At 45.5% G+C, this 27,810-nt stretch overlaps 1 protein-coding gene across 2 annotated transcripts; it reads left to right on the top strand.

Moving 5' to 3' along the window:
• The first annotated feature begins 366 nt into the window (after positions 1-366).
• On the top strand, positions 367-26,867 carry igf2r (insulin-like growth factor 2 receptor). 2 transcript variants are annotated; one of them, XM_062410723.1, is made up of 51 exons: positions 367-598; positions 2,410-2,549; positions 6,914-7,032; positions 7,538-7,636; positions 8,120-8,252; positions 8,605-8,716; positions 8,819-8,927; positions 8,998-9,157; positions 10,191-10,380; positions 10,730-10,833; positions 11,025-11,189; positions 11,465-11,608; positions 11,851-12,006; positions 12,145-12,282; positions 12,421-12,568; positions 12,736-12,904; positions 13,006-13,121; positions 13,215-13,365; positions 13,480-13,656; positions 13,764-13,859; positions 13,989-14,090; positions 14,203-14,365; positions 14,471-14,647; positions 14,853-14,999; positions 15,089-15,267; positions 15,416-15,503; positions 15,683-15,892; positions 15,992-16,122; positions 16,324-16,427; positions 16,913-17,046; positions 17,312-17,508; positions 17,614-17,740; positions 17,923-18,054; positions 18,537-18,696; positions 18,846-18,954; positions 19,199-19,280; positions 19,363-19,496; positions 19,601-19,750; positions 19,824-19,979; positions 20,101-20,311; positions 20,807-20,959; positions 21,325-21,559; positions 21,675-21,811; positions 21,924-22,041; positions 22,479-22,625; positions 22,739-22,923; positions 23,021-23,207; positions 23,294-23,431; positions 23,508-23,577; positions 23,651-23,923; positions 24,013-26,867. In XM_062410723.1, exons 1-51 carry the CDS (start codon positions 444-446, stop codon positions 24,169-24,171), a joined length of 7,476 nt encoding a protein of 2,491 aa, XP_062266707.1. In that variant the 5' UTR covers positions 367-443; the 3' UTR covers positions 24,172-26,867. The 2 variants fall into 2 exon arrangements, with proteins under 2 accessions (XP_062266707.1, XP_062266708.1); XM_062410724.1 differs by lacking the exon at positions 20,807-20,959.
• Positions 26,868-27,810: the final 943 nt, after the last annotated feature.

Genomic DNA, 27,810 nt, shown 5'->3' with positions numbered 1-27,810 from the left:
ATCTGCAAATAGATCCCTTTCACCTGAATCTTACCCACTGGACCTCCAACATCTGGATCACATCTGGGCCAAAACAGATTGGAGACATTCATCAACATCTGGTGTGAGAAGCTCAGAACTCGTCAGAAACTCATAGAGCAGATGTATAATTGAATGTCTCGTGCATAGTATACAACACTGTTCTTCAATCTGCTCCTTTTCATTCAAGGTTTGAGATTCAGTGTTAGTATTTATTGTCTTTGGTCGATGAATGAGATGAATCACCAGAACGTGGGAGAGTGGAGTTCTCCCAGGGCGCGTGAACGCAGCGCCTGTCACCGTCATGTGATGTCCTGTCATGTGATGCGCTCACTTCCTACTGACTAGGAATCGAACTCACGCATTCTGCTGTATCATGTCGTCCCGCTGAGGCTCGGCTCGCACGCTCCCCCCCCGCAGACAGCATGTTTCCTCCTCGGTGTTCCTCCAGCCGGCGGCTCCCTCTCGGCCCGGCCCTGTGGCTGCTGGCCTGTGCGGGCTGCCTGCTGTCCCGGTCCGGAGCCCAGGAGGCGGGCAGCTCCGGCTCCAGCAGCAGCCTGTGGTACCAGGATCTGTGCAGGTAACAACAAAAACAACACAACACCTGAGACACAAAACCTGCAGCGACACAACACAACACACACAGAACAGCTGTGTCTCCTCAGGTAGTCAACCTCGAGCTGTGTGTGTCTGTATGGAACCTCGTTTAATTTAGTGTGTTTTTAATCTTCCATTGGTCAGACACCCGGTACCACACAACCCTACACAACACAACACGGTTTCATGTTAAACGTGGCTCCTACACAACCATTCGGCGTCTTGTTCCGGGCACAACACACACTCGCACGGTAGTTTAGTACCGGTAAAAGAGGTGAAGCATCAGCGGGGTGAAGGGGACGTGTTAGCGGGCTAACACACCGATAAACACCGATCTTATCTCTCAATCAGTCGCTGCTCGACACCCACTAATCAACGGGACCAGATTTGAATGGAAACCATTTTAATTAAATTATCTTCTGATTGAATTAGTCAAAGGTTATTTGTGTGTTTTTATAATTTTATCAAGCTAATGTGTAGCCTCGCTCCCCGCGGCTAACGTGACATGTTAGCTGTCATGCAGAAGCTAATGCTAACAACTGTTAGCAGGGTTAAATTACACGCTTTTCAAAGGGACCCTGGTAAAGCATATATATATTTATTTGTGTATATTCACTTATACTTAGAGTTTTTATACAATGATGTGTTTACTTCTCAAAGGTAATTATTGTATTTTTACCTCTTAGTTAAGTTCCTAGCTGCCTTTGTTTATTAAAAGCTGGAGCTACCTATGTAAGCACTTAAGATAAGATAAGATCAACCTTTATTATTCATTGTCACAGCAGTAAGAGTCTGAAATAAGAATCAGTGAGTAATAATGCTTACAAGTGAGAAAAATATAAAACATATAGAAACATATTAATGGAATAAAAATGATTATATACACATAAAGACAAGGAAACGATATGTACAGTGTGAGAGTTTGTTCAGTGTTGTGCACGAACAGAATGAATATTGCACAGTTAAGAGTCAAACCAGAGTTAAAGTCCATAATGGGTGTGTTTAGTTCTACTGGGAGCTGAGCTGGTTGTCGCTCTGTGGCTGAAGGAGCTACACCAGTGCTGTGATGGTGTCCTGCAGTGGGTGGGGCACTGCAATAACAGTAGTTTTACTTTGTGTTCTATGACTGTTACTCTGTGTTCTAAGGACTTTTACTCTGTGTTCTAAGGACTTTTAATTTGGTAAAGGATCTGCGTACCTCTCCCACGACCGCTTTGTGTTAACGTTTCATTTCAACCTGAACGAGTCGGTTGAATTCAGTCGTTATCCTTCTTAACCGAGCTCTGTTCTCGCTGCTGCTGTTCAAATATTGAAGCAGCGTCATGGCAGAAACCAGGAGCTGGGACGTGTGATTTCAATGCTCATGTAAGGAGGCTGCTGATAAACAGAAACAGCTCACAACACATGCAATTGTACAATTGTACATATGCAGGTTATTTATTTACAGTTCTGTGGTAAACACTTCCCCTGCAACAGACAATAAATATGAAACTCAAATCTTCATGCACTTTCTTTTATTTCCTCAACTTAAAAAAAAGAGGAACTGTAGTTGTTGCAAGTGAAAAAGTTTGTCTCCCATTAAGTCAGAACTTGAGGCGACAGGTTGCAAACACTTGAATAGTTCAAACATTTTTTAAATCTGTGTTTCACCTGCTTTTCTTGTATAAGATGATAAAATAAATATCTCTCACTTATTGTTACTCTTGTTGACAGCTCTGTGACTCAGTGGAGCAACAATCCTGTGTTTGAGCTCATCTCTCATCCTCTGTTTTCTCTTTTTTCCTTGTGTCACAGTTATAAATGGGAAGCTAACGACGGCGTTAACAAAGTGAGCTACACGTTGAAGCTGTGCGAGTCCTCCCCCTCGACCGGCTGCGGCCCCGGCGCCGCCGTCTGCGCCCTGGACCTCGTCTCCGGCACCAAACAGTCTGTGGGTGAGTGCAGCCAAGAGGAAAACGGTGATCGTGGTTCATGTTGTTTCAGTTGCATCACGTTTTTCTATCAGCCAGGTGTTGTGCCATCGTCTCTGTGAGTCAAACGCTAGAGAAAGAACTGCGGTCGGAAAAAGTTTTTTGGAAGATGTTTCACAGTTTCTCCTCAGGTGCTGTAGGAGTTTGTTTTCTGAATGTCTGTGATCAGAGAGCTGTGGTTTTATAAGTAGCTGGTGAAGTGAAGCCTCTGTGGTTTCAAGTGTGTCAGCTGACGCTTCATCTCACAAGATCCACAGCAAGATTGTTTTGATAGAACTTCACTAGATGTGGCTGAAACTGGAATTCTTGAGACATAACCACTTCATTGCTCCATTTTTTTGTCTCAACTTCTCACGTTGTGCAATTCTAGAGAGTCATTTTTGTGCAACGGGAGGAAGCAGAATGTGTTTGTTCATCTTTATTTAGCTGCGGAGTCTGCACTGGTCGAGTTTGTAGCGACAGGATCTCAATGCTCCAGATGATGTCATCAGAGCAGGATGGCAGCGTTCCTATCTGGGATCTCTGCTTCATGTCTGGCTGGTGGGATCAGATGGATCCTTGTTTACACTGCATGTCTGTTGATTAGAGACGCAGCTTCTGGATGTTCAGAATCTGACTAAACCACGTGGATGATGAGTCACACGCGTCATTAAAAGCTCAGTTCTGCTCAACTCCAGTCTCAACAAAGAGGCGAGTTCAAAGCCCTGTCACCTGCTTTTTGTCACGGTGACTCTTACCCTCCGTAGCCGGAGTAAAGTTTGCTTATAAAAGTTTAAAACGTATTTTCTGTACTTTGGACTTAACTCACTGCCTCTTGTGTAAAGATACAGATTTCAGCTTTAAAATGCAGCGCTGCAGGAGTCACCTTTGACCCCAGCTGAGACATGTGATGAAAGATGATATAAGACATATGATATCAAAGAAAACATGACCCCCCCCCCCTTCAATGTTCATTATTTAAAGATATGCTTCTGCACATTCACATGATGCATGGATATTTGATTTTTAATCATTTCTGAGACCATGTGTGGATGGATATACGCCTGCAGCTAATGCATATATTGATTATTTGTTTTGTAAGTTTGTAAGATGGATGATCTCTCAGCTCATCTATGACTCATCTTAGGAAGAGAAGAGACATTATTATTGGGATTGTTAATATCAAGCAGCTCATAAATCCTGAGTGCTGAGGTCAGACGTGATCTGTATCAGTAAAGCAGACAGGATAACACACAGCGCATATTTTTAATGGCAGGAATATTCAGTTTGATGAATTAGTTATTAAACAATTCCACATCAAGAAGAATCTAGGACAGTTTTTGGAGAGTTATCTTTTTCAAGTTTGTCTTTGTTCTTCTTTCTGAGCCAAACACCAGCTTCCAGTTAATAAGTGGTTGTCTCTTTTTGAGTGTGTTAACATTGTGTATCATTTATTGCTCAGTCACACTTGACTTCCAGTGAACAAAGACGGTCCTGATCGCAGTTTAATAACCTGACGTAAATCGATTTAAGCTTAATCTAAAGCAGCAGCAGCCCTGCCTCTCTGAATGGAAGCTCCTTGCTCCTGTAAACTGATTCAAACTGATTTAAAGTCGGGGACATTCCCGGATTGTCTTTTATTTGTACCTGAAGATATTCTATAAATTTGAAACCTGGGCTAACTGGGACGACTGGGGCAGTTTCTCAGTTTCAGTCCCGTCACTTTCTTGGCTCTAAAGAAGACGTGCTGCCAGACGGAGTTATTTCCAACTCCCACAACAACAACTTCTTGTCCTGCAGACCGAAGCCGTGACCTTCCCCCGTGACAAATGGGTGTTTGGTCGCTCTCTGTCAGAAGACGAGCGTCATCTGACTCTGATTTCTGAGCGTGACAAAACGCTGTGCCTCTCACTAAAGGCTGTGAACTGGGTTTTGTGTTGCGGGCTCCTGTGGACGGTACAGTTTGTGTCCTGGGTTTGTACTTTTTGGATTTCCTCATCAAGTTTGAGTCTTTTTTCTCTCAAGAGGAAGATCAGAAATAGAACGTGTGTTGAAGCAGTGTGGTCAGATGGACTTTAATCACACTTCGTGACTTATCACATGACTCAGGAACGCACCGCGAAGCATACAAGCTCAACGACACCAGTAGACTCACAGATCTCCCACTCCGCTCTCCTTCTGTTGGCTGAAGTTAAAGCTTTGTTCCTGCTCCGTGGTCCAGCCTCTCACTTTGACATTCACGTCTCTCACGTGGTTCCTCAAATCAAAATCTGTCCTCTGACGTAATGTGAGGACAGTTGTCTGTTTTTAGATTTGTTTATTACCCCCACCGAGGACGTTATGTATTCAACCCTAACCCATGTCTTCAGGGATTAATTGATTTATCTTGAAGAAGAAAATCAGGCATATTTAGAAGACTGAAATTTTCTGTGCAATTTGGTGCAGATCCAAATAAAAATCTGGATCTTGTGAATTTACATGTAGTTTACTATTAAACCATTTGTTTTATACAAACTGTTCAAGACAGTTTTCAGGTCAAACTCCCAGTAAAACCAAATGGATCTATTTGTTTACTGATTGTCTTGTAGGTTAATCATTGATCAAACGTTCCAACCTGTTGACCTGATAAATATCATAAAAATAGAAAGGGATCATCAGAATATATAATATAGTTTTTATATCTTCAAACACCTGCTGGTCTTGAAACAGTGGACAGACACAGATAGACACCAGCTGGTGAAGAGAGGTGAACATCAAGCTGATAAAGATCCAGATGTTTCCACCAGGAGTCAGAGAAACTTCTGAACTTCAGACCTGAACAAGATGGTGAAGACTTTAAATTTGCACAGGCCACTGACATAGTTTAACATATCTACTTAAAAAGAGATGATGTGATTTGTTTACTATATTTTATGTCGTCTAAACAAATAAATTAATGCAAGATTTTTAAATATTCTGCTGGTAGTAGTTTTATAATTCTCCTTTAGTCTTTAGTTTCAAAAGAGATAAGGATCAGTTTTCAGATTGATTCAGGAGTGATCAATCCACTGTCATGATTTCCTGTTCAGATAGAAGCTCTGTGTGAATATGAGAAACTGGCGAGGTGGTGCAGAGCTCTGCCAACAGCTTGTTGTGTTGTCGGTGTTAGTAGGTCACAGTGTTGCCCAGTCACATTCCTTCATGGTGTCATTTTGAGAGAGGGAGTAGAGAACACTCACACGTTCAGACGCTCACACAACTTTCTCTTCAACCGCCTTCAGAGGAAAAACTAAATACAAGATTTACCAAAGAAATGAGACGTCAAGTATTTCTGAGGAAGATTTTGAATTGAACAGAGAAATGTAAACGTTAAGGACAGTAATAAGTTAATTTGTTAGACACGGACACTTTGAGACAGTTAATTATAAAAGGGCTTAAAGTGCATTTTCAATTAGTATAATAAGTATAAACCGACAGCCGCTAAGATCTTTAGGAAGAAAGCAGCAAACCATCAATACTCAAACCTTTAAACTTCCACTTATTTCTCCTCAAACAGTCTTAACAATATGGACGACACAAAGAAAACCCAGTATGGACCCACTGTGTCCCAGTATATTTGAATTCTGCCTAGTAGTCATTCAAACTGAACTAGATTTTCCGGCCATGATATTTCCAGATCGTTGAACCAAGGTGGAAAACAAAGGCAAATGTTCAACCAGTCCTCTTGTTCGGCCACACAAGCAGGAAATGTTTACGACAAAAGAAATCACTCTCCAATCAGCAATGTCAATTTAAACCGCATGAAGAGTCAAAACAATATTCCAATAGTTGTTATGGTTCAATTTTCTTGTCTTGTGATAAACTTCCTGGAAGAAGGAAACAGATTATTCATTCTTATTTACACTTTTCTCATTGTTGATGCAGCATGTGAGAGAATCCCAGTTTCACATCTACACATCAGCTTCTCTCATAGAGTTTAGTCGGACCTCTGTGACCCACTGAGTTTATTTAGTGGCAAATCAAGTCCGGGGCTTCACGCTGGACAGTTCCCACAGCGCTCCCATGATGAATGGACAGGGTGTACTGGGAGAATCAGGATATTAAAGCACAGAGGTTGATCTTGAGTTTTCAGGTCAGAAGACAGATATTATTATTGGTCAGTAGCTCACAGGGGTATCCAGTCTAAGAGAGGGAGGCTACTCTCAAACTGAAATAACCGTGAAACGTCGTTATTTTAATCTGTGTGTTTCGGTCCACAGCCACAAAATAAATAAAATATATGAATTTCTTCATGTAATTTGAAGAGAAAAGACTTCGAAACGTTTTTGAATGTTCTGTGGTTGACTGTGTTTCTCTGTGTCGATGTCCAGGTGAGCTGTCGCTGCAGAGGCTCTCTGGCGCCGTGTTGGATTTCAACAGCACAACGAAATGTCCAGGAAACAAAAACAACATTCAGACGAGCATCAGCTTCCAGTGCGGGAAGACCATGGTGAGACGGATCAGAATCATCACATGAAACCAAACACGTCGCCCCTTAGCTGAACTGAAACTAACATTGAACCCCTCCTAATATCTCTGAGCCGACTGTTTGGTGTTTATTCGCTGCAATGAGGGGAAGAGAAGCTGAGAATGGAAATATCCCCCTCTGCTCCAGTGAGTCTAACGTTAGTGGGACTGTGGTTTCTGAAGAGGACTGAGAGGTGGGCTGACGGGGACGTGTCACTTCCTCTTGAGTTTCTGTTTCTGCAGAAGAGAGATCTTCAGTTCGCACAGAGAGAAATGAAACGGAATGAAACGTTAAAAAAAAACTCATGTTTAACGTTTATCAGAAGGTTTGAGGGTCAATGGCAGATCAGCTGCAATAAGCCTCAGCAGAAATGGGCCACAGGGGAAAAGCTGTTAAATAAATTAACGTTTTTGTAGTTACCTAAAAAATGAATAATTTATATAACAGATTTGTATAATAATTATGTAATTTCAATGCCTCTGTGCAGGGGACCCCGGAGTTTGTTGCTGTGTCCCAGTGCGTCCATTACTTTGAGTGGAGGACGTTCAGCGCCTGCAAGAACGGCAAATTCAAGCCGCACAAGGAGGTATGTGGTGGAACATGTGATTCGGAGGTCGACTCATTGACGAGAGGGTTTCATGTGTAGAAAGAACGAAACTGTGGCCGGATCTGTGAAGGTGTTGTGTGTGTGTGTGTGTGTCTGAGAGAGGATGAGTCAGGGAGGTGTTAAAGTGGAAACGCTCCTGTGAGGATGCATCGAGTATGAGACACGCGTTCAACAGTGTAGAAGATCGAGTTAATCTGAGTTCAACACAGAATAATTGGAACATGTGAAATCAAGTGATGTGTGATTCATTGTGTGAAATCAATTAAATCTACATGTACAATCCTGAGGCAGATGAAATGTGACCTAGGGCTGCAGCAGTCGATTATTTTAGTAATTGAGTTATCCAGCCATTCATCAACTGCTTATAAAATCTCTTTGTTTAGCTAAATAGCAAAAGTAAATATGCAAAGGAGAAAAAGGGACTTAGCTCCTGTGTGTGTCTGTGTGTGTGTTATTGTGTAGGTGCCCTGCTACGTGTTTGACTCCGATGGGAAGAAGCACGACCTGAACCCGCTGATCAAAGTGAACGATGGTTATCTGGTGGACGACGGAGACGACAGCATCGACTTCTACATCAACATCTGCCGCAGTCTCAGTGAGTGACGGGTGGAGGGATGAGTGACGGGTGGAGGGATGAGTGACGGGTGGAGGGATGAGTGAAGGAGCTAGTGAATGGACGATGGGGAGAACTGTGTTCCGGTTGTGCTGCACATGAACCTGCGTTTGATCCCATATTGTTCCTTCCACCACTCTGACAAACCTGGGGCTAGTTCTTTTTAAATTGCCCCTAAAAGCCTGTTTTGATATCTTAAGAAAAATCAAATCATCAATGTAAATATGTGATTAAATATGATTCAATGTCTAATCATCATTCCTGTGAGTCACTACCATCAAGCACCGGCTGCAGGAGCTTTCCTTCCATCATCTCTTCTCTCCTCCTCTTTCAGACCAAGCAGATAAACCCTGTCCCGATGGCTCGGCAGCTTGTCTGGTCACCAGTCAGGGCTCCTTCAGCATGGGCTCTCCCAGCAAACCACTGGAACTGGTGGACAGCGACAGGTGACCTCCGAGTGAACGAGCTAACCTCTGTGTCTTAAAGATCTGTTAAAGAACCTTTTCAAACAGAAGATTCATCTTTTTCTTTCCCCTCGTCTCCTCAAGTCTGAGGTTGCAGTACGAAGTGAGCGCTGGTTCGACTCCTCCTGACATCTGCAAGGGTCACAGTCCTGCCGTCAGCATCACGCTCATCTGTCCGTCAAGCAGACACTCAGTAAGCGCCGCCCATTCACGTGTTCCTCCATCCTCTTGTTGGGGTTATTAACTGATCTCTGTCTCCACAGGGCAGTCCTCCTAAGATGACGGCGGAGTCTCACTGCCGGTACGAGGTGGAGTGGGTGACGGAGTACGCCTGTCACAGAGACTATCTGGAGAGCTCGACCTGCAAACTGACCAGTGACCAGCACGACATCTCTATAGACCTGACTCCTCTCACTCTGAGCTGTGAGTCAATCTCTTGTCTTCCTCTCGTTCCTGAAGAATGAGCGGTTTCTTGTTTCTATCGCAAGCAAACAAACACTTTTTTCATAATATCCACAATCACATATTTAACCTCCAAGAAGGATTGGCTGTTGCTTACCAGTTAACCCAGTTAGAGGAAGTAACTTCATGAGTATTGTTCTGACCTTCCTGATTTGTGACAGCTCACTGAAGCTAGAAATAGAAAAACACCCTTTTCCACTTTTAGCCCCGGTTCATGAGCAAAGATAGGAGATGATGGCGACTCAGGTTATTGCTCAACTGGACGTCTCCTCAGAATCAGAATCAGAAAGTATTTATTGCCAAGTAGGTTTACACCTACAAGGAATTTGCTCTGGTTATTGGTGCATACAATGAACATAGAAACATACAAACATAAAAACACAATAAATACAACACACATAAGAAAAGCAATAAAAAGAAACAATATATATATTTACTCACTATTTACTTCTTATTTACTCCCTTTTTCTAATATGTATGCAAAGTAACATTTATTTAAACATAAACATATCTAAATAAGATGTGTCAGATTGCAATATGCAGTGTAATGCAGTATGATATAATATAATATATTCTGGTGTTGATGTGAATCTCTGAGGTCTTTAAAGAAATCGATCCTCATTGTATTGAAGATCGATTCCAAACTTTCATCTTATCTTTTTAAATTCCATTAATACACAAGTGTTTTGTACAGAGTGAGAAATCGGTTCCAGGACATTAATATATAAAGACGACAAAACTAAATACCAAACTATTCCTTTAGGTTAATTAAGTTTTATACCACAATGTTGTGTTATTCTGTGTTTCCTCTGGAGTGTTGCTCTTTTCAGGATGAGAAAATAATCCAAGAATTAGACGTATGGCTCTGCACTAAATCAGATTAATCAAATCAATATTCATATTAAACTACATATTAAAATCATACTCAATCCGATATTGAGAATTGTAGTAAGATGATGATCATCCTCCTATCCTGCTGTTTTGTGTGTTGCAGCCTCTGACCCGCAGTACTACGCACATTCTGATGCCAGTGACGGGTCCGAAAACTACGTGTACTACCTGAGCGTGTGTGGACAGATCCTCAACAAGGAGTGTGGCGAGGGGCCGTCCATATCGTCCTGCCAGGTGAAGAAGAGCCCGCTCATGAGCAAAGTGGCTGGAAGGAACAAGAACCAGACGTTACGGTACTGTGTGTGTGTGTCTGTGTGTGTCTGTGTGTGTCTGTGTGTGTCTGTGTGTGTCTGTGTGTGTCTGTGTGTGTGCACAGATTTGTCTTTTTGACTGATTAGTTAAAGGCTAAATTCTATGTTTTCTGTCTTAGAATTATTCCACTGACCTCATGAAAAATCCCAAACTTCGACACACAATATAATAAAGAATGATTCCTGCACATGACTTTTACACTTTATGTGAAACTTCTGCTTTTTGTCATTTTAATAAAATAAAAATAATAAAGTTCGTATCAGTTTCAGATTTTCTATCAGTTGTTCAGAGTTGAGGTTCTAATCTTTTCTTCTCTTTTCTCCTCTGCAGTTATTCAGACGGAGATCTGACTCTGATCTACCCGGACGGAGACAGATGCTCCTCTGGATTACAGAGAATGACCATCATCAACTTTGAGTGCAGCAACAACGCCTGTGAGACTCTTTATGTCGTCTTTTATATTCTGTGGAAGGGTTTGAAAACTCTGCCCACTGACGTCACCTGGTGGTGAAATCAAGAACTACAAGTTTCCAAGAGTTTTCCTCCATCTGTAAAATCCAGATGGTTCATTTCACCGGTGATGCAACTTATTCTTCCTCGTTCTGGTTTCCTTGTTTTTCCGCAGCCAACGGCGGCCGAGGGAATCCCGTGTTTGCCGGAGAGACGGACTGCACCTACTACTTTGACTGGGAGACGTCCTTCGCCTGTGTGAAGGAAAAGGAGGATCTGCTGTGTCGGGTCAGAGATGGACACAAACACTACGACCTCTCACCTCTCACACGATACCCTGGTGAGCGTCACAGGCTTTCTGACAGGAGGAGATAGAGTTTAGATATTATTATTCTTCAAATTGATTTTTGTTTAATTCTGATATACTGAAGATTCGCAGTATAATTGTCTTTTTGCCAATATTTAAGTCCTACCTCTGATATCTTGACATTTGATGATGTATTTGTTGTAATGTGTTCGAGAAAAGTCTGTTTGTGTCTCCAAGAACCAAATGATTGTTTTCCACCTCACTCCCACTGACTGAACCTTCCTCCCTGCCGTCTCTTGTGGTTCCAGAGACAGAGGACAGTGGGAACTGGGAGGCGGTGGACGCTAACTCTCCACAGCCGGACTCACGTTTCTACCTGAACGTCTGTCACAAAGTCGTCCAGACAGGAGGAGCCGTCGGCTGCCCGGTGAACTCCTCCATCTGTGTCGTGGGTAAGAGACGGTGACTCTTCATCCCACAGTGTCTGAGGAGCACCTCAGGCAGAGTCGTTCACTTGGACTCCAGGACGACCTATAACAGTCATTCTGAATTTGAATAATTGTTCCTCTTTCTACCTTGATTTTCAGATTCAAAGCAAATTCTAACTTTCAGAGTGGCTAAAAAACAAATGAGAATTATTGTTAAGCTTGTTAGTTTATATGTAACCTGATGATTGTGTGTCTGTCTCCTTCAGATAAGGAGCATGGGCCCATCAGCCTGGGAAGCTTCCTCTCGTCGCCCCAGAAGACAAAAATAGGGAACGACATCCAACTGGTTTATACTGATGGGAATTTCTGCGTCAATAAAAAGACCCGGATCCAAACTATCCTGACCCTCAAGTGCAAACCAGGTCGGTCCCACGCAGAGAGAAGTGTCCGTCTGTCCTGCTTTGTGTCTTTCCCTGTGATTTATTTGCGTTTGTGGTGTTGATTCAGTCTGTTGCTCTTTCCTCCTCCTCCTCCTCCTCCTCTTCCTCCTCCTCCTGCAGGAGATCTCGAGAGCGCTCCCGTCCTTCGCAGCGTTTCCAACGACGGGTGCGTGTACGAGCTGGAGTGGTACACCGCCGCCGCCTGTGTGCTCTCGAAAACTCAGGGAGACAACTGCAAGGTGGAGGATCCTCAGGCTGGTAAGACACACACACACACACACACACACACACACACTTACACACCTGAAGAGGAAAATCACTGGAGGGAAAGAGGAAATTCACTTTGTTTTGAATGCTCCTCCTGAGAACTCCTCTTTACCGTGTGCTTCTCCGCAGGATTCTCTTTCGACTTGTCGCCTCTCTCTAAAAATGGCAGCTTCTACAACCTGACCAGTGGAAACTACGACTACTACATCAACGTGTGTGGCCCCGTCAAAGCCGCCGACTGTCCGGTGAAGGCCGGAGCGTGCCAGGTTGAAAAGAGGTGAGAGATAATCTATAAGTTGAAGATGAGCTTCCAAACTCGGATCTTTAACAATGAACTTCCTACAGCGATGAAAGTATCAAGTAAATCAGCTCATTTACTTCTTTTCTCTTCTTCTCATGGATATTATGACTTAAGCCTCAATATGTTTTTTTCCTGCTCTGCAGTTCGTGGAATCTCGGGGATGCAAACGCTCATCTGTCGTATTACGACGGCCTGATCCAGTTGTCGTACACCAACGGCTCCCAGTACAACAACAAGGAACACACACTCCGATCCACTGTCATCTCCTTCCTCTGTGATCCAGAAGCAGGAGCTGGAAACCCCGAGTTCCAGGTCACTTCCTCTTTTCCTTTCATTTCGTAAACCATGTGTGTGCTCGTTCTTGATTTTTTTTTTAAATGAATTTGAATCCTTTCTTGATTTTGTGAATCCAGGCCGAAGACAAGTACACGTATAACTTCCGCTGGTACACATCCTACGCATGTCCCGAAAGGCCCCACGAGTGTTTGGTGACAGATCCCAACACCTTTGAGCAGTACGACTTATCCAGGTAAAGCATTTGCCAACAAACACAAACTACAAATAACACACATTTGTTAATACCAAAAAACCCCCCACCAACAACTTCTCCTCTTGCTTCCAGCCTGTCTCGCTCCAGCACCAGTGACAACTGGCAGCCCATGGATTTGTCCAACCAGAAGAAATACTACATCAACATTTGCCGGCCGATCAACGCGGTGCCCGGCTGCGACCGCCACGCGTCCGCCTGCCAGATGAAGTTCGTGTCCAAGCAGGTCTGTAACCGCTTTATTCAGATTCAGCTCCAAGTTAGACAAACTGATAAATAATACTCTCTGGGCGGTCTCTGATATGAAATGTAATATCATCTTCCCCTCCTCTGGCCTCAGGGCTCCACGAAGGAGGTTGTGTCCATCAGTAACATGGGGATTTCCAAGGGAGGCCCGATCATCGAGGGGCGGGACCGGCTGCTGCTGGAGTTCACAGACGGATCTGTGTGCATGTCTGACGGCCAGAAGCTCACATACACCACCCGCATCCACCTGGTCTGCTCCCGGGGGGCTGGGGTAAGTGATGGAGGTCAGACCGTGAAGTGGAACACAGCCTGTTTGTGAGCGGTGTGTAACTGTGTGTGTGTGTGTGTGTGTGTGTGTGTGTGTCCCTCGCTGTGCAGTCGACCGGCCCACGGTTCCTCATGCTCCAGAACTGTACAGCCAACTTCATGTGGGAGACCCCGGCAGCCTGCGCCATCCGAACCACCAAGAACAATGTGAGTTCACCCACATGTCAACATGTCTCCAGTCTCTCCTCTGACGGTTAATCTCCACATTTTAACATTATTGGAATAATTTAACAAATGCTTAAATGTCTTTTCTGTGTTTTCATCCCTGTGTCTCAGAGCTGCGCTGTGACAGACCCCAACACCGGCTTTGAGTTCAACCTGCAGCTTCTGGCTTCAAAGACGGGATACAAGACGACTGCAAACGGGAAGGACTTCCTGGTAAAACTCACAAACACTCTGCCAACAGGAAATAAACTCTCACTGCTGTTTTAATGTTTTAGTTGTTTTTAAGACAACAATAGTAAACTCTCTGCCTTTCTCCACCCTGCAGGTGAACATCTGTGCAGAAGTATCACAGTGCGGAGCTGGCATGGCCGGCTGTGTGCTGGAGGAGGGGCATCCCTCCAGCCCAGTGGGGGTGGAGAAGTCCCTCCAGTACTCCACCGATGGGCTGCTCCAACTCACGTACAAGGGGCCGCTGGACGATCCCACAGGTAACGAGCACTGGAGATCAGTCTCAGACTTGGAGAGGGGTCGTCTTCCGTTTTTGAGATATTAACATGAATCACTCTCTGATTCTTCTTCTTTTTTCCCTTCAGCGACTCGAGACACGTTCACCATTAATTTCGTGTGTGATCAGAACTCTCACCCGGGCTCATTGAAGCTGGTGCGAGAGGGTTTGAGCTCGCTGGCCTCCCACGTGGTCCACGACGTCCTCTTCGAGTTCTCCACCGCTCTGGCCTGTGTCCCTGCTCCAGTGGACTGCCAGTTCAGTGGTATGGACACACAAACAGACACACACACACACAGACACACACACACACACACACAGTTTCATTGATGTTTGTAATGGAAACTACCTCTTGATAGTATTTTAAATGTGAAACAAGTTACAGAATGAGACCGTGTGTAACTATACAATCCCCGGCCCTCATACACTTGTACACTGTGTAATTCTACCTCTCTGCCCCCCCCCCCCAGATACTCAGGGTAATAAGTACGACCTGAGTCACCTGACCCGGGACGGAGACGACAGCCCCTGGGTCGCCATCGACACAGACTCGGTCAAATCACGCAGCTTTTACATCAACGTGTGCAAACCTCTTCCTCCCGTGAACAAGTGCCCAAGTCAGTCCACGTCCGCTGCTGCTGCACCGATCGTCTGTTTGATCCTTTGTGATTTCTTTTGTGCAAACAGTCTCGTCTTCTCTCTCCAGTCGGCCCGTTGGGAGCCTGCGGTGTGATCGATGGTAAAAGTTACAACCTGGGATACGTGCTGTCGACTCCACAGGTGGCAGAGGACGGCTCCATCAGCGTCCTCTATCTGAACGGAGACCTGTGTGGAGCCGCCTCCCGATACTCCACACGCATCATCCTGCAGTGTGACGACAACCCGGTGAGCGACTCAAGACAAAGTGGATTTATGAAGCTTTTTAAAACCTTTGAAATATGACAATCAAAGGATATAAAATATGTATTAAAAGAAAATAAATCACTGGAAACGTGGCGGTTGAATTAATCTTTTTGTGTGTGTGAATTTCCAGGGCTCCCCCATGTTCGACCGTAAAGATGGTTGTGAATACGTCTTCATCTGGAGGACGACTGAGGCCTGTCCCATCAGGAAGTCTCAAGGTGAAAACACGGGTTCCAAGTCGTGAGACAAGTTTCAACATTAAAACTTCTGCTGTTCGATCTTTTATGGAGAAAAACAAACCTGCAGGATCGGTTACATCCACCAAGTCAGAGGAGATACTGAATTTATGAGAGAAAGACGAATAGAGATAATAGATCTCTGGTTTTTGTCCGTCCAGGTGATTTGTGTCGGGTTCGTGACCCAAAGAGCGGCTACGAGTTTGACCTGAGCTCTCTGAAGGGACGTGATTACCCGGTCGGGAGCGGACAGTACATCTACCACCTGTCTGTCTGTGACGGGCTCCAGAGAGGCGTCTGCACCAAGAAAGACACCGGCAGCGAGACAGTGTCCTCCTGTCAGGCGGACGGAGACAAACACATGATTGCAGGTACGGGAATGTTCTGATCCTTCATCGAGTGTTGGAGTCGTCGTCCTTGTGTTCATCTCTTTTGTGTGTTTTCACGTGTGTGTGTGTGTGTTCGTGCAGGAATGGCAAACCAGATTCTGAGCTATGTGGGAGACCAGCTGATCCTGAACTACACCAACGGAGACACCTGTCATAAGATTTACCAAAGATCCACAGAGATTTACTTCTCCTGCCACCCCAACAGACATCCGGTGAGTTTGACACAAACTCAAACAGACAAATGCATAACAGACAAAACACACAACCCCCTGAGAGGAGGTAAACATCTGCTGATGCATGAGATACTGATATAAGAGTGTCTTTCTTTAAAATACAGAAATGCCTCCCTGCTTGTTAATCAAAAAGTCGCCTTATTGTGTGTTTGTGTGTCTGTGTGTGTTTCACGTGTCCAGGGAGTGCCACAGTTCATCAAGGAGACTCCAGAATGCACCTACCTGTTCAGCTGGCCCACCGCTCTGGCCTGCGTCCCATTCAAAACCACCAGCTGCTCCTACAAGTAACAATCCTCCACCTCCTTACTCCTCCTTACTCCTCCACCTCCTTACTCCTCCACCTCCTTACTCCTCCACCTCCTTACTCCTCCTTACTCCTCCTTACTCCTCCTTACTCCTCCACCTCCTTACTCCTCCACCTCCTTACTCCTCCTTACTCCTCCACCTCCTTACTCCTCCTCCTCCCTCCCTTTTTCTAGGAGTATTTATTTCTTATATGTACCTGTTCACTTTACACTCACATAGCTTCATGTCAGACAGTTTAAACTAGTAAATTGCAAATAGCATTTATTATCTACAATATTTAAAGTAACATAACCCAGTTTAACTATTATTGGAACAAAGTTTTCCTTATTGTGGCAACAATTCTGTAAAACTATTGAATTGCTGTAAAGGCTGACGCTCATCCCTCAGGTTCTGAAATGTGTTTAAACCTTGAGCGTGTGTGTGTGACGGAGATTTTAAAGTCTGTTGTCTGCTCTGTGCTCAGCGACGGTCAGGGCCACTCCTACGACCTTTCACCTCTGGCCTTGGACTCTGGGAACTGGGAGGTCGAGTCCTCGTCTGTGGACACGAGGAATCGCTTCTACATCAACGTCTGCAGGACGCTGACACAGCAGGGAGGTCTGTGCTCTTCATTCAGTAAACAGTAGCATCTAATCAGATTTTAATATGGTTAACGTTTGGTCTGCTGTAGCTGCCATGATGACATGACATTTTACCACATCTCCACATTAAAAGCTTTACACCGGCACAATGCTTTTATTGTGAAAAGTTCTCGGAAGTGGCATTGCTTCATTAGCTTTGCTGTGGTTCAATAGCAACAAGTTAAACTCTAGAAAATCAATCCACTTTCATCCACTTTCACCCTCCGCTCACCTCGCACCAGGTTCCTGGAAGTGTCCCTCCAGTGCAGCGTCCTGCATGAAGGTGGGAGAGGAGTATGTGAGTCTGGGGCAGGTGGAGTCCGGTCCCACGTTGGACGGAAACGTCCTGAAGCTGAAGTACAGCAGTGGACAGATCTGTCCCGACGGACAGCGCAACAGGACGAGCATCGTCCGCTTCAAGTGCGACAAAGACCGAGTGGTGAGGGAAACTCTGTGCACGTCTCCGCTGTCTTAATGGGGTTGGAGCCTGTTTTTATGGCACAAATAGAATGTGTTAATCTAAATGTGTGTTTCTACCCCCCAGGACTCCCGGCCCACGATGATCTCTGCCCTTGAGGACTGTGTTTACACCTTCCTGTGGCTGACAGCTGCTGCCTGCCCTCTCAACAGCAGTGAACACGACGACTGCAAGGTCACCAACCCAGCGACAGGTCAGACACTCAACAGATGATCCCCTTCTTACACATTATAAACACCTACACCTGTTTAATAGTATATCTTGATCATTTACAGTTTTTTGACACTGGAAACTGTAAAAAAAATGAGTTAAAATGTGCAGGGAGTTCTTTTTTTTTTTTTTTTGACCCTCAAATTTGAACCTGTCTCCCCTCAGGTCATCTGTTTGACCTGAGCGCCCTGACGAAGGACGGCGGCTACACGGTCTACGATCCCAAGGATCAAAAAAAGATAATCCGCATGAATATCTGTGGAAACATGGCCAACGCCGGCTGCAGCCCCGAAACCGGTTTGTACCTCCATCGGTTTCTCTCCTGGTTACTGTTTGGTCTCACTCACACACTTGGATGAGTTATGTCACTGAGGTCTGTGCGTCACGTCTGTTCTTCAAACTCGGTGCTCCTCAAATGATTGACTCCTCTTCTACCAGGAGGTGCAGTAGATGATGCACGGTTCACTGAGCAGCAGCCGAAAGCCCAGGCTGCACAATAGGGCTGAATAACCAACGATGGGAATGTTCATGAATTAATGCACATCTAGAAATATTATGGGATGCACATGCCAGATATTAATGAGTTGTTCATGTACCATAACTACACACACATTCATAGATATCAGTCGTGTAAATGTTTCCATCAAGCATCAAGATCCATGAATTCATTCATCCGCCCTCTGATCTGGTTCCACTGCAAAATGTTATGGCTTCTATAGAAACAAGGACTTGTACACCTCGACATTGTGTAGTTATCTGTGTGTGTGTTGTGTTTGCAGCCGTGTGCATCAAGGACACCAGCACAGCGGTGAGCGGCGGTCAGGTGAGCAGGAAGCTGTCGTACAGGGATCACGTCGTGGAGCTGACGTATGAAGGAGGAAGTCCGTGCCCGGCAAACCCCGAACTCAAACACAGCAGCATCATCCACTTCATCTGCAGGTTCGTCCTCCTCGTCCTCAGCTGGGCTTTCTCTTTTCACTCTGTCATCACTGTTTGCATTAATTCTGATTTTTACATTGTTCCAAAGCTGCTGTGATTTATCTCTCATGTTGACACTGAACTAAATAATGAGTATTGTGTCTCCGTAGACCACCGAACATGGGCTCAGCCTCAGAAGAGCCGGTCCTCATCGACTCCGATGCCGAGACCTGCACACACATCTTCTCCTTCCACACGCCGCTGATCTGTGAACAGCCTGTAAGTGTGTGTGTGTGTGTTTGTCATACAGATGTTATTAACACTCCCTTAGTTGTGGATTTAAGATTAATTCCAAACATTCAAGTTGGAAATAGGGTAAAAAAAAGAAGTGAAGTAGACGTGTGGGATTGTCTCTGACTCCTGTGATTCTTCAAAGCTTGTTTACTTTTGGATTTCAGAGGCACAACAGCTGTTAGTGTTCATCGTGTCCTGATCCTCGGTCTGATTCTTTTCTTTCTCTCAGGTGACGTGTTCGGTGCAGAACGGCTCCGCTCTGATAGATCTGACTCCTCTGATCCACGTCAATGGATATTACACAGCCACAGGTCAGTGAGCACAGGTTTAACCTTTACCTCATTAGACCAACGGAGGATTTACTGACGCTCTGTTTCTGTTTCTTCCTCTCAGATGAGGCGGAGAGTCAAAAGAATGGAGCTTCAGACTTTTACATCAATGTCTGCGTGCCTCTGAACCCAATCCCCGGCGTCACCTGTCCTCCTGGGTCTGCCGTCTGTGTGGATCCGGATGACGGACCACCGATGGTGAGGCCCACTATCAGATGTTGTCATAAAACAGAAAATGTCAGAAGACGTGGTTCTGTTTCCAGCTCATCTCTCGGTGTCTCATCTTTCTCTGTCTCTTCAAGGATATCGGGCGAATGACCAAAGGCCCTGAGATCGACAGCGTCACAGGGGACGTGAACATCACCTACTACAGCTCCACCAGGTGTGCAGAGGACCCGTCACAGAACTACTCTTCAACCATCATCTTCACCTGCCAGAGAGGCCTGGACCTGGTCAGTCTTATGAGAGCAGCTAACATGTTCTTCTGATTCTGGAGGAGGTCACTGACCTTTGTTCTGTGTCCAGGGCTCTCCACGGATGCTCAAGCTAGAGTGCGTCTATCTGTTTACGTGGGCGACGCCTGTGGTCTGTCCAGACGCCACCCACACCAGCGGCTGCCAGCTCACCGACTCCCAGCTCCAGTTCACCTTTGACCTTTCGGGCCTTTCTGCTGAAGTCCAGGTGAGCTCCACCAAAATGACGTTCCAGTGACTTTGAGTTCTTGTCAGGTCATTTCCCCCAGTGGCCTGTCTCTCCCACCACCTGTTGAGCAAACCAGTGAAGCTAAGTCCTTGTGTTCTAGGTGCCAGGACCTTCCAGCATCTACCACGTCAGCGTCTGTGGCTCGGTGGCGGAGCCGGCCTGTAAGAGCAGCGCGGTCTGCCGCGTGACCGGCTCCGGCTCGGACACGCTGGCCTCGTCGTTCGGAATCAGCAAGGCCATGACCATGGACTACAAGCACGAGGAGCAGGCGGTGCTGATGCAGTACGGAGGAGGAGATGCCTGCCCGCCATGTGAGTCTGTTCAACTCACTGCAATCACCTCAAGAGGCTTCTAATCATCTCCAACGTCTCACAAGCGTAAAGAGTTTGTTAAAAACTTAGATAAAGTAAAATAATGCTTTTAACAGCATTAACAGATTCATAAGACTCAAGCTGATTTAAAAGGTAACACTTCAGATTAGATTTAGATTAATTGTGCAGGTCAATAAAAATACTTTTAAATTTGAGCTTTGTTCTTGTTCCTGATAATCAACAGGAGCGTTTAAAGCAGATTAACACAAATGAACCTGGATGATCGATGTCACATGTGCAGAGAGCGGAGCCCACTTCCTGTTTGAATACTTCCTGTAATGAATCATAGTGTCATGGCTGATGTATTGATTCTTTGCACTGATATTTGTAAATTAATATAAATATATCTAATATTTCAATGAGGCGCCCTCACCTCATAAGATCTTGATTTGTGTGAAGCAACCAAACGAATAAACGAGTGTCTGTGTGTTGTAGTGACCAGTGAGGGTGAGGTGTGTGTGTTCCCCTTCATCCACATGAAGAAGTCGTACACAGAGTGCACCAATGACGGGAGGACAGACGGCAGGAAGTGGTGCGCCTCCACCGCCAACTATGACACGGACAGGAAGTGGGGCTTCTGCACTGCAGGTGACAGAGAGGAGACAGAACCAGGCATTCACTCGCATGAGGTTCCAAAACTTCACTTTTAACACATGTAGGACTGAAGCTGGAGTGTGGAGCAGGCAGGGAGAATGAAATGACTCTAATTTGATGTGATGAAAGCTAAATATGAAATATGAATTAGTGTTTAGGGGCAAAACCAACACTTTGGAGCTTTAGACGGCAAATATTCCATCTTCAGTTCATCCTTCTGTTGCCTTCAAGGTTCCCTCACTCGTATCTTCCATCTTTTGATAATTAACTTGTTCTAAGTAAGAGTGTAAGTTTTGAATTTCTTCCTTATAGTTTTAAAGTGATTTCTTATGTTTCCCTCCTCTCTCTCTTTCTTCCAGCCTCGGCTAAGCGTCAGTCGTCCATCTTGTTCACCTGTGACCAGTCGGCGGGCCACGGCTCTCCCCAGCTGGTCTCAGAGACGGCCGGTTGCTCCGTCACCTTCCAGTGGAAGACCAACGCGGTGTGTCCCCCGAGGAAGATGGAGTGCAAGCTGGTCAGCCAGCATCAGACCTTTGACCTGCGAGCCCTGTCCTCCCTCACCAAGCCGTGGAAGTTCAGCCACAAGGGAGATTCGTGAGTCCAGATATGTTTTCCATATTTCTTGGGACTGTCGGAAGAACCTGGTGTACCCAGAGAACCTTGTTTCTATTTCCTGAATCCTGACTGTTTTAAATACGACTGTCCTCAGGTATAACATCAACCTGTGCCAGGGGATCCACGATGGATTACCAGCTTGTCCAGATGGAGCGACCGTGTGTCGACTCACGGCAGCAGGACTGACTCAGACCCTGGGTCGAGTTTACACCCAGAAGATGAGCTACTCTGGTGGGTTGTAGATTCAGATGCTCTTCAATGGAGCTGCACTCGTATGTGATGTTTCCACTAGAGCGGGTCAAAGGTCGTGATCACGTCTGACACATGGTTCCTCTCTCTGCAGATGGAAAGATCTCCGTCAGTTACTCAGCAGGAGACCGTGTCTGTAATAACGGCGTGCAGGCGAAGACTGTGATCCAGCTGAGCTGTGGCTCCACTGTGGGACACCCAGCACTCATCAGGTAACACACACACACACACAGACACACACCAGTGAAGCCAGTTAGATGATCACTTCTCCACACGCTCAAACTGGACGTTTCATTTACCTCCAGTATTTGATTTTTGGTTTCTTAATGACTACAGTTTATGTGATGACGCAACATTACAACATTCATTGACTCTTTGCTTCTGCTCTTCTAACTCACAGTTAACGCTGTTTGACTCTAAAGTTCACGTTCTTAGGTTAAAGTTTAATTTAAGCAAAAACTTTCCTCATTCCTCAGTTGTCGTTATTCATAGAAGTGAGTTTTTCAAATTCAAACAACCTAAGAGTGAATGAGAAGTTCAATATATCTCATTTTAAAATATAGTGAGTCTTACATGTTAAATCTCCCGTCCCTCTGTGTGTGTCTGTGTGTGTCTGTGTGTGTCTGTGTGTGTCTGTGTGTGTGTCCAGTGTGGACGAGGCGTCCTGTGAGTTTGTGTTTGGCTGGGAGACTCGCTCGGCGTGTGCGGTGACGCAGCATGAGGTGGAGGTGGTGAACGGGACGATACAGGTTCCTGACACCGGGGCCAGTCTCAGCCTGGGATCCCTCTACTTCAGGTATGTGCTCATACTGGGTCATTGTTGGTTTCATACTGGGCAGGGGGAATATTCTACTGTGGGATTGGTGAACGTACACCATGTAATTCTCGTCACCCTCGTCTTCCTCTTAGCCAGCACCAGGCGTCTGGAGACATCCGTCCCAACGGCGACCGATACATCTACCACATCCAGCTGTCCGGCATCACCAACAACTCACTGGGCAGCTGCCTGGGCGCCAACATCTGCCAGTTGAAGCTCAACACAGCCTACAGTCGCAGGATCGGCTCCTCCAGCAAAGCCAAGTACTACATCCAAGGTAATTCTGAGCTTTGTCTGGTTTCCCCTCGTGGATCCATTTCTCCACAGCTGCAGGAACGTAACAAATAATTAACATTTCCATCTGGTGCCATCAGGAGGAAACCTGGACGTGATGGTTCCCTCGGAGTCGGCGTGTGGCCACGAGAAAACCAAGATGGTGTCCTCCACCATCATGTTCTACTGTAAGCCGGCGGCAGGCGTGGGGATCCCGGAGTTCGTGCTGGAGACGGCCGAATGCCAGTATCTGTTTGTGTGGCACACGGAGTCAGTGTGTGGTCTGACGTGAGTCCACTTCTCTACTCATCACACACCTTCTACAAGTTGGATTTTACTCCAGACCTCGTTAACTAACTGAAACGTTTCCGCAGCCTGGACACGGCTGTGGCCGCGCTGCCGTCCAGAGCCGTGTCCAGGCGGAGCCAGGCCCTGGGGCCGCTGCTGAGCCTCCTGCTGGTGGGCGTGTCCGTCTGTCTGCTCGGGCTCCTGCTGCACAAGAGAGAGAGAAGGTGACGACAGGAGCATCATGTGACTGAGTGTCCCTCGCTCCCACAGACGCCTGACCTCCTTGTTTCCTTCTCGCAGGGAGCTGGTGATCCAGAAGGTGTCCGGCTGCTGCAGGAGAGGAAACCAGGTCGCGTACAAATATTCAAAGGTAAGAAAACACGAGCTTCCTCCTGGACCGCGGGGGGATTCAGAGCTCGTGCTAACTCCCCTCACGTCCTCAGGTCAACATCGAGGACGAGGGGGGCGAGGAGGAGATGGAGTGGCTGATGGAGGAGCTGGACGCCCCCCCCACGTCCTCGTCCTCGTCGTCCCACCGGGGCAGGAGTCACCAGGGTAACGGTCACATCAGGACCAAGCCGGTGAACACGGACGCCCTCCGCTCCTTCACGCTGGACGAGCAGGAGGACGACAGCGAGGACGAGGTGCTCAGCGTCCCGGGGGTGCAGGTGATGAAGGCCAAGAACTCTGCGGCTCACCGCAGCATCTTCCTTCAGGTGAGTTCGGTCACTGCAGCTGTCAATCCAGATTCTCACGGTGAGGAGCGGAGGCGCCGGATTAACAACTGTCTCCTTCCTGTCTGCAGGAGGAGAGTGACGAGGACCTGGTGGGACTCCTGGACGAGTCGGACCGGAAGAGGAAGAGCAACAAGCCACGCCCCTCGGGCCGCAGCCACGACCACAGCACGGCGTCCAACGTGAAGCGGGACGAGGACGACAGCGACGAGGACCTCCTCAGGGTGTGATGTCACTCCCCCCCCCCCCGCTCTGTCCCTCCCCCTCCGTCCTGTCTGAACTCTTCTCTCTCAGTGAATGTCTCCATCACAGCAACACAACAGTGAAAAACCCACAACATCTTGAAATCAGTTGTTTTTGTTTTGGACTGCACCTTTCCTCTACTCCTCAGTCCACAGCCCGTCCACCCATTCGCTCACGGTTCCTTATTTATTGAGAGCTGATTATTTAAAGTGTCTTTTCACTTCCTTCACTGCAGCCAAGTCATCAGATCAACCCAGGGCACAAACAACACCTTTTTAAAATGTATTGACTCTGCAGAGAGACACGTCAGGGAAAAGATTCAAGTGAAGATTAAATTATATTAAATATACTTCTATATTAGTGTTGGCGACAATACATTTACAACTTTGAGGGGGTGATTCACAGTTTGGGTTTTTAATGACCTTTGGGGAATTTGGGGCCTTATGAGGAGAAGAATAAGACGAGATATTGAGGATAACGTTGTAGTTGAGAGGAAATTCTGAATGTGAAGCTTATATTTCAACTTTATTCTCTAAATCTCCGATGTTTCTTCTCTCGTGGCCGTAAAATAATCTGTCGTGGGAATCTGCGGTGAAACAGGGAAACTAAAGTCAAACGGCGATCGAAGCAAACAGCAGGATTCAGGCTTCAGGACGGAGGCCGAGGAGCCGTGTCCTTGTGTCCTTGTCTCCTCGTGTCCTTGTCTCCTCGTGTCCTCGTCTCTAAAGGGAATGAGTCTTTCTCGCTGTTTACAGTTGCTATAAGAGCAGATATCTTTTTCTCTTTCTTTCCCCCGTGAAAAGAAAGCGTGATGCCTTCCTCAATGATGAATTTACTTTTGCATCCTCATCAGTGAATCATCTCCAGCGACAGATTGATTTGTGAGACGTTGTACATAAGACGATAATGTTGAATAATAATGTGGATTTTGTTTTCTCCTCACCGGTGAAAGTCTCAAACGTTTGTTGTTATGATTATTTAAGTGTCGGAGCTGATTTTCTGTCGGTGTCTCTGTTCTGTGTGGAACTAGCGACGGCCTTAAGTGTGAATGGACGGACGGTGGAAGGGTTGAAAGTGAAACGTGAGATGTTAGTTTAGCTTGTGTTGGTTTTCTGAACTCCTGCTAAAGCCATATTCCTTCAGCCACAGTCCGCTTGCGCGCTCGTACACGAACGGCTCAGTTTCCATATCCAGGTCTGTGATGGTGGACGTGTCAAACGTGAGGTTTGAACTCGGTTTAACCAAGTTATGTGCTGAAATCTGCCCTTTGTTTTGCCAAATGCATGAAATGATAACACAAAATGAAGAACATAAATATATCCAGACATATACATTTAACACATTTCTGCTTAATTATATCAGAACTTATGTTTCCTCAAAGGATCCAGGGCTCAGCTATTCAGGTTTAGTTATTTCATTGATTCCTAAATCCCACACTAACTGCAGTGTGTCCTTATAGTGAAGAGGAGGAGTGAACCTGCACAGTATAAACCATGGACTGGGAATAGGCCACCAGGGGGACATCAGGACGCTGGGGCTTCACTTTGTGGAGCCGTCATATCCTCCATCTTTATTTCCAGTGTTTGGTGTAAGCACAGAATCTCTGGAGCCGTCCCACTTGTGGTTTTCATCAGGTGGAATCACAGACTTACAATTTGAATTCACACAAACTCTGTGAAATAGGTTGTGTAGATGAGGATGAAATGTGCGATGGTACGAAGGGCATGAGGTCAAATCTCAGTTTTCAATCCACAGAAGCTCAAGTTATTAACAGACATGTGATGTCATCTCTAAAACATCTAATCAATCACCATTCAGGGTATTTCTAAAGCTTTATACGCAAATTTGTTAAACCCATTTTTGTAAAATGTCCAAAAACTCTGACAGAATAATAAAAAAAAAGGCTTTAGCATTATTAACATCAGTATTTTATAAGGATGAGTTTGGGTTGTGCCATAAGAGTGAAATTTAAAAAAACACAAATCTAAAATCTTCATGTTTCAGTCCCTCTGCTGCAGGAAGTCACCGATGATTCACGATCACGTTATGAAATAAATCTTTGTTTTTTCATATCTCGTTCTAAAATCTCACTCGTCATGTTTTCTGTTAATAATCGTCCGGATCAGTCGAATGATTTTTCCTCTGATCTGAAGTTATTAAGTGTTCCACGGGTACGATTTCCAAAAGCCAAAAACAACCAGAACCTAAATATGATTGTCGAGCAAACAGTTGAAAATGAAATTGAGCCTGTTGCTCTCAGACGTTATTGTTTTAAACATTTGTATTTATTCAACTTCACGATGTGGTGCCGGTGTTTTCCACTTTGTGACTCATCTCTCCTGAGGAGACGTGGTAGCACTCCTCATCCTCTGATAAGTGAAGTCTTCTCCTCTCGTGAAGATGTGAACAGACGTTGTTGTGCTTGTTCTCTGATCGTCACTCCAGCAGAGACCTTTTGTTTTGTTTTGGAAAACTAACAACAAACTAAAAAAAAGCCCACGAGATCTTTTCTGTGATGATTCTGGACGACGGGAGATTCTTGTTCTGTTTTGTTTCGCTGTAAGTTCTGTTGTCTCGTATGTTTTTTGTTTTGTTTTTCAGCTCTTTGCCCGTTTTCCTATTTAAAAAGTGTAGATGTAAAAAAATATTGCATTATTTGAATAAATAAGAGATCTGCTGTTTATTCCTGTTGTGGTTGATTTACTGTGTAAAATATGTGAAAATGAAGTGAATAGACTTGAACTGAAATCAAATGAGACTTTGTTCATCTAACGACTTCAGACTGGAGTTTATTTAAATTGACCTGGACTCGACTCTGAGGACTTCTTAAGTCTTGAACGACGTCAGACTTCAACAACTTGAGAACTCACCTAGAATTCTAATTATTGGAACATCACAAACCTCCAGACTCGACTTGGACTCCTCCAGGACAGTGGTTCTCAAAGTGGGGGGGGGCGGACACTCTCCAGGGGGGGCACAGTGTCACAGACAAAAAGAAAACGACTGACGACCTGTCAGTGGTTAGTGAAGCTCCCTCAGTGGTGAAATGCAAGGAGCTGGACTGACACAAACCAATCAGATACTGTTTTGTTCCTGATCCACCAATCAAAAGATGAGTGTTATCATTTGAACGCGAGTTGCTTGTTCGTTTTCAAGTATAAAAGTAACTGCAGGCCTGGTCAGCCCCCCCCCCCCCCCCCCCCTCACTGATACGACATCCTGCAGAGTTTGTGCGATTGTTCTTGTGTCAACAGATCAACAGTCTTTTTAATTTCCTTAGTAAAACCTTCCTGCACTTGCAGTGGCTCGTAGCCCTAAGAGCTAGCCTTTCAGCTAGCTAACTTCTTCTAACTGCAGCTAGCCCTTTTCTCCTTCACACCGACCTTTACATCTTCATCCTCCACCGTGTTGCAACAAATAAAACACCAGCACTTGAACACTATCTGTGCTGTCCCTGTCTACATTGTGTACTGTGCGTTTTGTTAGGAACCATTGCCTAGCACAGTCTTATTCATTATTCGTGTGCAAGTCGCTCGCAGCCACACATACAAACACACTCACAAGACCACAACGTTGTAATAAGAATTTTATTAACATCACAAACACTGTATCAGCAAACAAACACA

The sequence above is a fragment of the Platichthys flesus genome, chromosome 18 (assembly GCF_949316205.1).
Source record: "Platichthys flesus chromosome 18, fPlaFle2.1, whole genome shotgun sequence".
Taxonomy (NCBI): domain Eukaryota; kingdom Metazoa; phylum Chordata; class Actinopteri; order Pleuronectiformes; family Pleuronectidae; genus Platichthys; species Platichthys flesus.
Note: the sequence above shows the minus strand (reverse complement) of the source record. Positions and strands in the feature narration are given on the sequence as shown.